Here is a 13,749-nt window from a genome sequence, read left to right on the forward strand (position 1 = left end):
AAGTTGTCATGGCCATCACGGAGCCCCGGCTCCTGCTGTAATTGCACGTATCCTGCAGGGCCCCCCAGTCCTCCCCGTCCCTCTGTCAGCAGCTGCTGTAATTTTATAGGTCAGAGAACGAGATGAACTTATTTCTTTTTTTTTTTTCTTTTTTTTTTTTTTTTGCGTGCTCCCTGTTTTTTCAGTAAACATTCATGGCAGTTTTTGACTTTCTTGACAAGTTAAAAGCTGAGTCTCTCAGCAGTCCCAGCGATGCTATTTTCTCATCTTTTTTCTTTCTCTCCTTTTTTTTTTTTTATTATTTTTTTCCCCCATAATAATTTTGAGTCTTCATGTTGGTGACATAAGCAAACACCTGGCACAGCCTGCACACAGTGTTTCCTTGGGCCCTGCAACCCACAGTGCAGATTTTGGGGTAGCATCAGAGATGAGTTTTTAAGGGTTTTATTTTTCCTTCTTTATTTACTTCATGTTTCATCTATTTCATGCTTGGAAACCAAATAAATAGCAGATTAACTGTCCTTAGTACTCACTGTAGAGGAATATTTCTAAAGAAGGGTTTTCCCTCGAGGGCCATTTGTCTCCTTTCTTGTCATTTTGGGGCTGTATATTTTTTTAATTGACACAGCACCTATGGGATTTTGATAACTGTGTGGGTTGTGACACAACAAAGCCGTGGAAACTTTAGGGACTGCTTCCTGACACTCTTCAAAAAGTGCCATTAAAGCACAGAGCGGGGTCTGGGTTTGATTCCAGGCTTTGATGTTACGGTAGGGAAGCCACTGAACCCACTTCTGCCTTTTTCCCCGTTGGTGTAATGGGAACAGTATGCAGGGGTATCCTGGGAGGCTCGTTTCATTAGCGTGCTCTGAGATAATCAGATGGGTGTCAGTGGAGGAAGAAAAAACGCTCTTATTGCTCATTTTGATGCAATCTTTCATTTGATGACGGGCACATGAAAGAGATAATTTGAATCTCGTCGTATTGCCGCAGCGAGATGAATGATTTCTCCTCATAATCTCCTCACTCTCACCTCATAAGAATTAGGGAGTTGTCAGTCCAAATCAGCGTGTAAAGCAACTGAGGCCAACTCTGCCTCGTTCAGATGTACCAGGTGGAGCCACATGTGTTAATATGGAATCCATTAGCAACTTGAGGGGAGCTGTGAGGCAGGCTTCCCTGGAAAGGCTTTTTTTTGTTGTTTGGAGGAACTTGGGGTGGATTTTGCTGGGCTCCCTCCCCTACTATTGTACCTGGGGGTTGGATAAAATTGTGTATGTATGTGTATATACAACTGTGTATATGAGGCTGTAGCAAGTCTTCTTGGTGAGGCAAATGGAAGAGCCCAATTCTCTTGGAAAACATCACTTTTGTTATCTTCTGTTTTCTCACAATTTTTTGCTGCGTGGGTACAGCATAACATCTTTTTTTTGTGCTATTGTGGATGCATACGCTGAAAAATAGCACAAACACAGCAGTGAGCCAGTGCAAACTGACAGAAAGTGTGCTTGGTTGTGATACCATCTGCTGAAGCAGATTAAGAATTTATTATCGACTGGAGTGTGTGTGTGTGTTGCAAGCCACGATACAGCATCCCCTGGCACATGGCAAGGGGAGATGATTAAAATTAGGGGTAATTCTGTTCTGGCAAGAAAAATATGCACACATCTTTTAAATAAATCCACCCAAATGTGACGTTTCTTCAGAAATTGTGAGTAATTTGAGAGGGAGCTCGTACAGGGTGTCCTGGCACTTGGAAGGGTTTGGATGTGCACAGTCCCTACGGATGCTGGGCACGGTGATGATCCACTGAATTTTTGTTTGTTTCAATGGAAATGGCCAATTTGTCCACCTTTAGTAATCTTTGCTTTGAACTTCAGCAGAAAAGGCTTCCTCTGATGTTTTCAGGGCCACCATTCACCTGTCTTGAGATACTCAAATACCAGTGAAAATCCTAGAAATTAGAAAAGAAACAGAGGGAAAGTCAGGCTTCCATGTTCCTCTAAGTAAAAGTGAGAGGAAGGAAGGCAGGAGAGCTCGGTCGTGGGTCTGAGGGCTGAGCATGGGCAGGATTTGGGTGCAGGTCCTTGCCTGCCTGCCTGCACAGCGCGCCTTCCCCCTCTTTGTCTCAGCTTCCATGTTTACAAATTGGTGATAACAGAAGTTCTCCCGTGAAAGGAGCGTGTTAATTCACTCAGAAGTGGGGTTTATTCCTGTGTTGAAAGAGGCATTAGACAATAAAAAGTTACGGTGTTTGGATACATAGAAAAGTTTGGGTGGGATTTCTCTTTTCCCCCCTTACGCTCTTCCTTCCTCACCAGCAAAGTCCGTAGGTGAAAGCGGTCGTAAAAAATCAGGTTTAGAAAGCTCTGTATTTACAGATCATTAAAGAGGGCGGTGAGGTGGTGTTAGCTTAGCACTGCCAGCCATGCTAATTCAACAAATACAGCCTCCACCCCACCGAATGGAGCTCTGGCTGGCAAGGCATTTATGGGACATCCCTGCGGAGTGGTCACTTAATGGTATTGAAGAAAGCTGTGAACTCGCTCCGTCCCATTTCCTGTTAATTTCATATTGCTTTTGTTGTTGGTTTCTGTTGATGCTTTAGGTGAGGTCTGTCACAAATCCTACACGCAGTTCTCCAACCTCTGCCGTCACAAGCGGATGCACGCGGACTGTCGCACCCAAATCAAGTGCAAGGACTGCGGGCAGATGTTCAGCACTACCTCCTCTCTCAACAAGCACCGGCGCTTCTGCGAGGGCAAGAACCATTACAACCCCGGGGGTATTTTTGCCCCAGGCCTCCCCTTAACGCCCACCTCCATGATGGACAAATCCAAGCCCTCTCCCAACCTCAACCACGCCAGCTTGGGATTTAACGATTATTTTCCATCCCGTCCCCACCCGGGGGGTCTTCCATTCTCACCCGCCCCCCCAGCGTTCCCTGCCCTCACCCCGGGATTCCCGGGGATTTTCCCACCGTCTCTCTACCCCCGGCCCCCCTTGTTACCACCCACACAACTCCTCAAAAGTCCCCTCAACCACACCCAAGACGCAAAGCTTCCCAGCCCCCTCGGGAACCCTGCACTGCCCCTGATCTCTGCGGTGAGCAACAGCAACCAGGCCACCTCGGCAGAAGAGAAATGCGAAAGCAGCCTGGAGAACTCCTACCTGGAGAAGCTAAAAGCCAGGAACAGTGACATGTCCGATGGCAGCGACTTTGAGGACGTCAACACAACCACGGGCACAGATCTGGATACCACCACTGGCACCGGCTCTGACCTGGACAGTGACGCGGAGAGCGACAGGGACAAAACAAAAGATAAGAGCAAACAGATGGAGAGCAAGCCGGACTTTGTCAGCAGCTCTGTGTCGGCGAGCTCCACCAACAACACAAGCGAGATCCCTCTCTTCTATTCTCAGCATTCCTTCTTTCCTCCCCCAGAAGAGCACCTGCTGCCCACCACGGGAGCAGCCAATGACTCTATTAAGGCTATCGCCTCCATCGCAGAGAAGTATTTTGGGCCTGGCTTTATGGGGATGCAGGAGAAAAAGATGGGTTCGCTCCCGTATCATTCCATGTTTCCGTTTCAGTTCCTCCCCAACTTCCCCCATTCACTCTACCCTTTCACGGAGCGAACCCTCAATCACAACTTGCTGGTCAAGGCAGAACCAAAGTCACCCAGGGACCTCCACAAAGTGGGCAGCACCAGCTCGGAGTCGCCCTTCGATCTCACCACAAAGCCAAAAGAGATAAAGCCAATCCTGCCACCGCCGAAGGTCCTGCCAGCCCCGTCCTCAGGGGAGGAGCAGCCACTGGATCTGAGCATCGGCAACCGCATCCGAGCCAGTCAGAACGGAGGGAGAGAGCCACGGAAGAACCACATTTATGGGGAAAGGAAACTAATGGCAAGTGAAGTCTTACCCAAGATCTCCCAGTCTCAGCTGCCTCAGCAACCGTCCCTGCATTATGCAAAGCCATCACCCTTTTTCATGGATCCCATCTACAGGTATTAACATACCCTGCCTTAATTGTTTCCTCTAATGAGCTGGTTTTCAAGCTGGCATCATCACTCGAGGTGGATCTGGATGTGGGTTGTTCGGGGAGAGCAGCACATGTCTGATAGGGTCAGTGTGTCCATACAGCCTGGCAGTGCTTGTCTGCCCTTCGTCACAGCACGCTGAGTTTTCTGAATCGAAAGGGCTGAATAATTGAAAGGAGTGCTCGTAATCAATATATATAAAGAACACATCCTTATTTTGATAAAGAAGAAACTTGACCTATTTAAGGACTCTCCCACGAGCCAACGCTAAGATGGCACTTCTGCTGGGGAAATTCCAGAGGTTTGATTTGATAAGAATGCAGAGTTCAGATGCCTCAGAGCCCGGGCTCTCATGGCTTGGGAATGAGTCAGGAGCCCTGGGAGTCTGCAAATGCAGCTCTCCCACTCACTTCTTTGATGGCCCTTTGTGAGCCACTTCACCTTTTTTTTTTCTCCCCACCTCCTTTTTTCTTTATAATTCCTTCTTCAGTTCATAGGAACTGCTGTTGCAGACTCAGCCTTGTGAAATGTTTTTAAGGCTGGAGTAGCAAGTTCTGTGTAAATACGTGGCAGGGTGTTATCTCGACTCTCCCAGAGGCATGTGCTGTTCTTAAAAGATGCGCAGGGTTTTCTAGTTTCACTTTGCACAGAAGGGTTTTGGGGGGAGGTGTGATGCATTGTGTTGCTCCTCTGGTAAATTGTGCATGGAAGGGGAAGTAGGTGAACTTATCCAAGTGCCAGTCAGACTTCCAGAGGGAATGAATTCAGAAGGTGTAAAGGAGGGGTTTGTGTCTTTCCAAAGGGAAATGGCTGTGAGCTTTTGAAGATGAGCACAGCAGTGAGCCTGCATGCAGCATTGCCATCCCGCTTGGAGATGCAGTTGTCACCTAGCAAATAGCATTTGCTGGTCCTTAGAAAGGAGGCAGCCCAAACCAGCTTCGTTTAGACATTAACCTGGCTGTTAATTAATTCTCTCTTAGGACACATGAACTGCTTCATAGCCACGTGTTCGACCCAGTGGGCTCCATGTGTCACTGGGCACTCAGCTCTTGCTCAGACCGATGGGTATTGCTGGAATTGGTGTGAGCAGTGTGTTGCAGGGTTGCACAGAGCCCAGTGGTGCCCAGGCTGCTGGCAGGGGATGGGTTGTGCTGCGGTCGTGGTTTCGTAGTGCTGGAAAGGCTCAGCATCACCGCAGGGCTGTGGTGTCAGCACTGGGATGGGTTGTCAGAGCCTTCAAAGGAGCGGCTCATGGCGAGGTGGAACAGCACCTATGTCACTGCCTTGCTGCTGCTGGACGGCTGATAACTGTGGGAAAAAATGATGTCAATGCATAGCGGGGCCAAGGAGCTGTCAGCTGAGATGAGGATTAGTGAGCCCTCGGTGCCTGCTGCTGGGAGGGCGGCTCTCGCTGTGCCAGCTCTCGGGGCTGATGCTGTCACAGCCTACATGCTGCCCATCCATGATGGGAAGGGCTGCATCGTGAGCTGGGGTGTGTAACGTGGGCATCTCCTGGGGAACAAAGGCAAAAGGGCTGATGTACGTAGTCTGTTATGCATTGATGCAGGAAAAAACGTAGATACGTGGGGTAGGGAGGCAAAAACTGGGAGTTTGAGTAGGGTTGTGCCACCTCTGGGCAGGCTCAGTTGGAATGTTAAAACAACACGGGCTGCAAAAGCAGCTGCCAATTAAAATAGCAGCCCAGGGAAAAGCATAAAGGCCCAAAAGACAGATGGAAGGGAAGGACGGGGCATCGCGCGGTGCATTCCGAGGGACGCGTACGGTTTTAGTAATACATTAAAATAGAAAGTCCATGGCAGAGCTGCTTGTGAATCAGACTCCTGATGTAACGAGCCAAACAGCCGAGCGTCCAAGTCCCAGCTCGAAAAAATATGGAAATATTTTGTTTCTAAACTTCTCTTTATCAGACTCTCTCACATCATTTGGCTCCTTCCATTTTTCTCCCCAAGGCCACTTAAATCCTTGACATTTTCTCCCGGTGATATAATTTAATGCAGCCAGACAGCCTGAAATCAGGGCAGTTTTTAGCTCGGCCTCGTTAAGGTAACGTTCTCAGGCACTGGGCTGAGAAGATTGGCTTAACCCCATGGCATGGCATGGCGTGGCCAATGGGTCACGAGCACCCTTTGCTTATGTCAGGCAGAGAGTTGCTCGGGTTGTTGCAGCTGTGAGCGACTCCCGTTCCTTCCGAAGCACAGTAATTATGGGTGCATTGCAAACCCAGCTCTGCTCTTTTCTTCTACCGAAGAAAAAATAAATGCAGATTAAATACAGTTCACTAATTAGCGCTCTGCGTGACTCTTCTTTTAAACTGTTTGGTAATTTGAGCCACGCACCAACCAGCTGAAATGTGGCAAAATGATTTGCTCTCGTTTATGCTGGACTAAAGTAGTTAGATGTGGAATGGGGATGGACTCCATTCCAGAGATTCAAAGATGCAACTGCAGTTGTTGGGGTTACTTTCACGCAACGTTCCCCTGCAGGACATTGCAGGTTCTCTTTCTGGGTGCTCCCACACCGTGCTTTTCCTGCAAGGAGAATATTTTGTGAAAGCACAGCCAGTTTTCTCAAAAATAGGGCTGTTTCTGCAAAGCGAGGTGCTCAGGGATGGAATATGTGAAGGGGCTGCAGTACCATCAGAAGAGCTTGGGCTGCCGCCTCGCTTAGAAACCCCAACTGCTGCCCAAAGGAGGGGCTCTGTTTTGCACCGCCTGCTGTGGGTAACGTGGGGGTCGTCGTTAGTCGCATCCCACAGGAAGGGGAGAAAGATGTGTTAAGAGGAGAACAGCCTCGTGGGTGTAGTTTAAATGTTCAGCTGCTCCTTTGCTGTTGTGCCTGGAAGGTGCGTAACCCTCTGTGTTGTTGTCCAGCAGGGTGGAGAAGCGGAAGGTGACAGACCCTGTGGGTGCCCTAAAGGAGAAATACCTGCGACCCTCCCCGCTGCTATTCCACCCCCAGGTAAAGCACTGCAGTAAGAACTGATTGAATGCCAAAGCTTTGTGATGGAGAAGTGCAATGAGGTTGGCTTGCATCAGATTCTTTTCACCCAAGGGTCCAGAACGCCAGAATTTTCCAGCAGTTACTTTGAATGCTTACCTTGTGATAGCTAAACACTCCCCAAAGTGGTGTTACTCTTTGTGCTCGTGATTCCCTGTTTCAGAATGCCCAGTGTGCTGTCAGTGCCCCCAGCCATCCCTGTCCCCCTGCAGGGAGCCCATTCCTGTGCTCTTAGTTGCATTCACATGCATTGTTCTTGTCTGATAGCATTTCCCACCTTAGATTAATAACTTGCAGGTTTGTGAAAGCTGGGTCCTGGTTGCTTTCACAGCTAAACTTAGTTCCTTCATTGTTTTGCATCAGCCTCTGAGTTTGGTTAATAACTTCCCCTGATTTTTCCTCCATACAGGCTGGATAATGGTGACAGGCTGGCCAGGAACATCCTGTGTTTGTGTGAGTTAGAATGGTGGGGATATCTGCCTGTAAAGAATCTGATAGCAGGGAGGAGCTAGTGCAGCAAGGAACCCAAGGAGACGATGAGAAACGTGGGGGCCCTGGGCAGCAGCCGACGTTGGGTGGAAGGCTGTTAACATTGTTCCTGAAATCCTGACCACGTCCTCTTCCCATGGCAATGAAAAGATGTGGAAGGTCTGGTTATCTCTGATGGCTTATCACGCAGAATAGCCTAAAATTTACAATCGCTTGAGCCCGAAACTTCCTGATAACTGGTTTTTAACGAAGGAGGCTGCTGTGTAATGATCACTTGGCCTCAAGGGTGGCTGTTCCCATGCTACAAACCAATCAGATATCCCAAGGACCAAAGGTGGATGAAGGCAGCTCATTGGTCCAAGAATCTGTGAGATTTTTACTTGCCAGATCTCCATCCGAGGTTATCCTGGATCTTAGCATTGTGACCTCAGTAGCTCTTGCTTCTGTTGTCTTCATTAGAACCAACATCCATACAGCTGATGGGTTGGAGGACCCTCCCCCTGTTTCTCCCATTCTAAGCCCACGTCTGCTCTCGGTCCTTTCTCTTGTGCATCTCACAGAGCGCCTCACTGCGATGCCAGCCAAAAGCCATGCTAAAGCATCAGAAGGTTCTTGCTTTCTTACACTGACTTCCAGGCAAATTTCACTCCTTTCCCAGTCGCAGACAGTCGTTGCTGTGCTGTGAGTTATTCACACATTGTCTATTTTAAATGAAACTCTGGACAGCGTAAATAAACGATGCAACTTTTTTGATAACTTAATGGAGAACCTTTTCTCACCTGTTAAGTTTCTTTTTCTTCTCCCCATCTTTTTTATTATAACCAGGCAGTTGTTCCCTAAATAGCAAAGTGCCTTTAGCTCTGGAGAGGCTACGGCCGGTGTTTAGAATTTTAAAATAAGCCTAGGGCTATCAAGCCAGCAAACATCTCTGACTAAGTGCCTAAAGAACAGGGCACAACAAAAGATATCTCCAGGTACTCCAGCAAAGGGCTGAGTGGCATAGCTCTGAAAGATCCGGATAGCATTTTAACGTGATGGTTTTGTTACATGACTGGCAGCTGGGGCAGAGCTTTTGCTGTAAATGATCAAGTAACCTTTTCAAGTGGCTGGCGCTAAGTATTACTTACTATTTATCATGGGCTGGGAGCCTCCAACTAAGGGGCTGCGGATCTATTATCGAGAAATGGGTTTTACTACTCCTCTTTTTTACAGCTTATGAATGGTTGTCAGCCTTCCACAATGTATTCTTTGGTGATTAAGACAACTTTTTTTTTTTTTAATAGTCATACATTTTAAACAATATCTTGGCTCTCTTCCCCCCGCCCCAAACCCAGTTTAATAAAGTGTAAACGTGCAAAAGGTCAGCCCTTCCTGTACAATAGAGCATCTACTTTTGATATATGGCTTCCTACTGCCTTCCGCTGCTCGCCGTCTCCCTGCTCGCTGTCTGCCTCCATTCAGGCTCCCACTGCCCCCATTGCTCCCTTCCCACTGATGTCATCCGCAGTAAAGAGGCAGCTTTATTGCTGCCTTGTTTGTTTTATCCCCGTTTTCAGCGTGGTATCTCAAAGTGCTCTCAAGAGTGCATAAAACTGAACGCTGGAGACGTCAGTGCAGTCCTCCGAGCTGCTGTTCTCTCTTGGATTTGGATTTCCTGTTTTGCTTTAATGAAAGTAAAAGTGGGTTTTGGGTGTTTTTTGTTGTTGGTTTTTTTTTTTTTTAAGGCAGGACTTTTGTGCACAACCTTTGCTTTCCAGCTCTCTTCTCGCCTTTTGTTGCTTTCCCTTTTTCCCATCTCTCCAGGTTTCTCCCTGTTTCTGGTGTTCACCCCCAGTGTTTCTGTGGCTGCTGCTGGGTCCCAGAACCCAAAACTGTAGGGAAATGGCAGCCTTTCCTTTGGGGCCACCCTGCCAGCCCTGCATGCATGCTGCTCCCACCCAACCAGGACTTGGAATTGTAGAGTCATAGAAGAGAACCATAGTCTGCACTTCCAGGTGCAGACTGCAGTCCTCCCATAGCCATAACTCACCCAAACCCCTGCTCGCTTTTATTTTAGCTTGGCTGGACTCTCCCTTCAGGAAGCTCAGCCACCTCCCACTCCTCCTTCCATCACCTTAACGGGCTCCTCAACCTTTCTGACATGTAATTAAAACGTCTTGGCCAGGCAAACTCTGCATGGCCCCGCTCCATCCTCAGCCTGATCTTCGCTGCAGGGCCCCTCTGCCTCCTGCCCAGCTCCCTTCATTCCCCGATCTCTCTGACACGAGGCCCTTCTCCTTACAGATGTCAGCCATAGAAACGATGACGGAGAAACTGGAGAGCTTTGCAGCCATGAAGGCGGACTCCGGCAGTTCCCTGCAGCCCCTTCCCCACCACCCCTTCAACTTCCGATCGCCGCCTCCCACGCTGTCAGACCCCATCCTGCGGAAGGGCAAGGAGCGTTACACCTGCAGGTAAGGGAGCACAGCAACCCCACAGCATCCCCACCAGCCACAGCAGGGCTGGGAGGGACAACAGGGGGGCAGCAGAATTAGAACGGAGCCGATGACGAACGTGCTCTGAAATAGCTTGTTTTTGTCTGCTGGAAAACGGGCATCTTCTGTTTGCTTTGTAATCTTGAATAACCTCGGGAGCAGATCTGGAGATTCTCAAGCAAACGGGGCCCTTCCACGCCAAGTCTCTGGTGTGTGGTAGCCAATGCCACAGTTAGCAATGGGAAAGCAGCACGGTCTCAGCTGTGCAAAGTGAAGGAGCTTTAAAGCAGCACAGAGCGCTGAGCTGCTCTTTGCACAGGCAGTTCTATCCACAGCAACGCTCATGTACCAACTGCAGCTAAAGGTGTGTGTGGCAGAGCATGGCCCTGAGGGAATGGGAATCCATGCAAGCTTTACCTGCAAGTATGTTCTTGTGATGGCTGTCCCTGCACCTCTCTCATGGACGCTGTGTGGGGACAGACTTTGTTTGATGCATCTGCAGCGTTTCTGCTTTGCCTCAAAAGCTCTGTGCTCAGGTTTCAGCTGGGTGGTTAGAAACAGGAGGTTTCCCACTACAAGACTCAGCTTAGACTTATACACACAGTAGCCCATTACCATGCGGATTTTCGTTATTGATTAACATTCACATTAACCATCCATCTTAAGGACATCCCAATGTCTCTGAAATTAAGAAACTCAACTCGTATTTCCTTCTGCAACGTCAAGCGTTGGGCTGCCCAGACACAGAACATAGCTTTTCCTCCTGGGTATTTTATTTCCCAATTAACATTTTTATTTATACTTCCCTTCCTTTTGAGTTTGCTATGAGTCAGATTTACTATGGAACGTGGTTCCTTCTCCTATTTTATTTTCTGCTGCTGCATTTCCTTATTCTAAGCAGACTGTCAGACTCACAGCAGTATATCCCAGTAACAGCAATGCAAGGCTGCAGCATTTATCTGGAAGCGAATTCAATGAATTCTGAGGATAATCAAGTAGATTCTGTATAAGTGACCAACAGGGAACAGAGGAGAGGTCTATTAAAATCTCAGGTGATTGGCAACACGGAAGGGCAGCGCTGTGTCCCCCATCAGAGGTGGCAGTGGGTGGTGCTGTTGATGCACTGACTTTGCTCTTGCTCTCCTAGGTACTGTGGGAAGATCTTCCCACGCTCAGCCAACCTGACGAGGCATCTGCGGACACACACAGGAGAGCAGCCCTACAGGTGATGTTACCCCCAATAACCCCCTTCCCCCATTAACGCCCCCCTCATTCACCGCTCCGTGTTGGTGGGGTTTTTTTTCCCCTTTCTGTAAAGCTGTGCCAATGTAACACTGTGGTCCTACAGCATTTCATACCGTGATTCATCGGACTGTATGTTGTGTGTACCAGCCAAAAATAATCCAGCTTGGCAGCCTGGAGATAGGCACTTAGCTTATATTTAGATGTATGCTGGCAAAGGAGTGATCTGATTTCCAGTGTTGTTTCACACTCACGTTAACCATTCGTCTCAAGGACAGCTGAAGGTGCTGAATGTCTGTGCAAACCAGGCTGGTTTGAAGGGCTTGCCAGGAAAGGAACTGCTGGAGCTAGCTGGATTCCTTTCTTCTTTCCCTAATGCGTGTCGGAGATGCCTGGAGTTGTGGATCAAAACAAAAAGGCACTGAGCTCCCCCAAAGGGAGTCCTGTTCACCTCAGCCTTTCAGATTTCAATGCGACTCATGAGGAAATGGATGTATGGAGGTGTGCAGGGAGCTGGAGCAGCATCTGTCCCGGGGTTGTTTTACTCCGTGTTTTCTCTGCCTGTTTTGCAGTCAGTTTCAAAACAAAGAAGAGACTTTGGCAGAAAAATGCTTTGATTCATTTCTACTTAGGATACATATCTGTATTCGTTTGGCAGAACTGAATGAGTGATGAATTGGGAGCTCACTTAAAACCAAGCGCTGGGTTTTCCGTAACACGAGGCGGTGTTTTGCACGCTGTCAAACAGCAGCAACAACTGAAGCCATTTCACTTTGGGAAGTAATGTTGTGGTATTTTCCACACGCAGCCCTAAGTTCACAACAAAGCTGATGTTGCTGTTATGACAGAAAGAGAAACACAACCAAACCTCCGAGCAGCAGAGGGCCATCTGCTCCAGTGCGTGGCATTTTCATGCCTGGTTTTACTGAAGAAGCCACTTTCTTCCACGCTGTGACCCACGGTGCATTCAGAGCCACTTTGTTTTCCATACAGATGCATGGAGGACTTTGTGTGTAGACACGAGGTAAATTAAAATCCAAAAACCCCCTGTCCAAAGCAGACACATATTTTGGAAGCGTTCCCTTTGGGTTCTCAGTTGTGCTGTTTGATATGCTTTGAATGAATGCTGCGCATTCAGCACACGGTCCTGCCTGAGTCAAACCCTCACTCCCAGTTACTCAGATTCAGTGCCGTTTTCTTCCAAAAAAGGAGACCTTGGACTCAACAAAGGTTAGCAAAACACGCGCCGTATTTCATCTGCTCTTCTCCCAGCAAATGGCCCTTGTGTGGGGTTTTTGTGTGGGATTTTTCTTGCAGTCGAGCGCTGACTTCTGGACAATGTTGCATTATAACAGCACTCCTGAGAGTCAGTGCAACGTTTGTAGAAGGGCTTAATTATCATCGATTTTCCTCTGCTCTCAGAGAACAGAGATTTCCACCTTTAGCTTGCTTTTAAAGTGCCGACGTCCTGCAGGTAGAAGCAGGTTGGGGATTCTCTGTGTTTTACCTTGCAACTTTCCTTCTGGTGTTTAAATGCCTGATTCCCAACCCTTCCGTGTTCTTTAGCAAGTTCCTTTTGCTTCTTCGCTGTCTGTAATGAGGATGTGAGGTAGGAACACACAGCACATGGGCACTGTGGATGTTAATTCCTTCTGAAAAGGAGCAGTGCTGTGTGGAGTGAGGAGTACGTGGTAGCGAATGCTCTGTGCTTCCTAAAATTCAGGCTTGGAACGGCATCAGGGCAGCATGCAGAACTGGGGAGGCAGAACACACAGGCTGCATGCAGCCCAGCCTGGCTGCTGCCTTCAGCACGGCTCTCCTCTCGCATCCCTCCAGGATGCCCTCTAATTGATTCTTGAATTACCCCTGGTCCTCAGGCACTGCCTGCCAGGCTGCCGTTCCTCCCATAAAGATGTGCTTCCCGACGTCTGTTTTGAGTTTGTTTTGCTTTAATTTCCTTTCAGACCCCCGTGTCCTGTTATCTGCATTGAGCCCAAGCTAACAACTAACGTCAGTGCCTGCGGTGGCACTGCAGATCGCGCTCAGCTCCGCGCAAAGTGCTCTCATTTTCTTTCACAAAGCAAATACGGCTCCTTTTTGAGCTCCCTTCTTCCCTGTGTTTAAGTTGCTCCTTCCGTCCAGGTCGTTTATTTAGATTAAAACCAGCAGAGATCCAAGCACCGACCCCTCTGGGACCGCAAATAACGCCGCCCGTCGCCCTCATCCCAGCGCTCAGACATTGGATGTTGCTCCTTTGCCTCTGGTTTCTATTTTTTTAACAAGCTCTTTATCCCCTCTCCCTGCATCCGAGCCTGGGTCTGCATAGCTCATAGTTAAAGCGAGGACCTGTCAGAGGGAGCTTTTCAAAGACTTCCTGAACATCTAAATAAATGGGTGGATGGGGGCCGGGGCGTTCGAGCCGTGCTCCTGGCAGTGCTGCTTTGAAGTGCCTGGAAATAGAGAGGGAGCTGATGGCACAGCAC

General features: G+C 48.5%; 1 protein-coding gene across 11 annotated transcripts in view; it reads left to right on the top strand.

Annotated features, from left to right (window-relative positions):
* The window catches only part of PRDM16 (PR/SET domain 16), a 324,486-nt gene that overhangs the window by 304,271 nt on the left and 6,466 nt on the right, over positions 1 to 13,749 (top strand). For 10 of the 11 annotated variants that reach the window (XM_090123147.1, XM_031613660.2, XM_031613664.2 and 7 more), the window contains 4 exons: positions 2,609 to 4,010; positions 6,935 to 7,022; positions 9,834 to 10,003; positions 11,172 to 11,249. In XM_090123147.1, coding sequence (XP_089979273.1) covers positions 2,609 to 4,010; positions 6,935 to 7,022; positions 9,834 to 10,003; positions 11,172 to 11,249 — 1,738 coding nt within the window. The remainder of the gene's footprint in view (positions 1 to 2,608; positions 4,011 to 6,934; positions 7,023 to 9,833; positions 10,004 to 11,171; positions 11,250 to 13,749) is intronic. The other variant, XM_031613662.2, reaches the window with a different exon arrangement.

Source organism: Phasianus colchicus, chromosome 22, assembly GCF_987193195.1.
Source record: "Phasianus colchicus chromosome 22, bPhaCol1.hap1.1, whole genome shotgun sequence".
Classification (NCBI taxonomy): Eukaryota; Metazoa; Chordata; class Aves; order Galliformes; family Phasianidae; genus Phasianus; species Phasianus colchicus.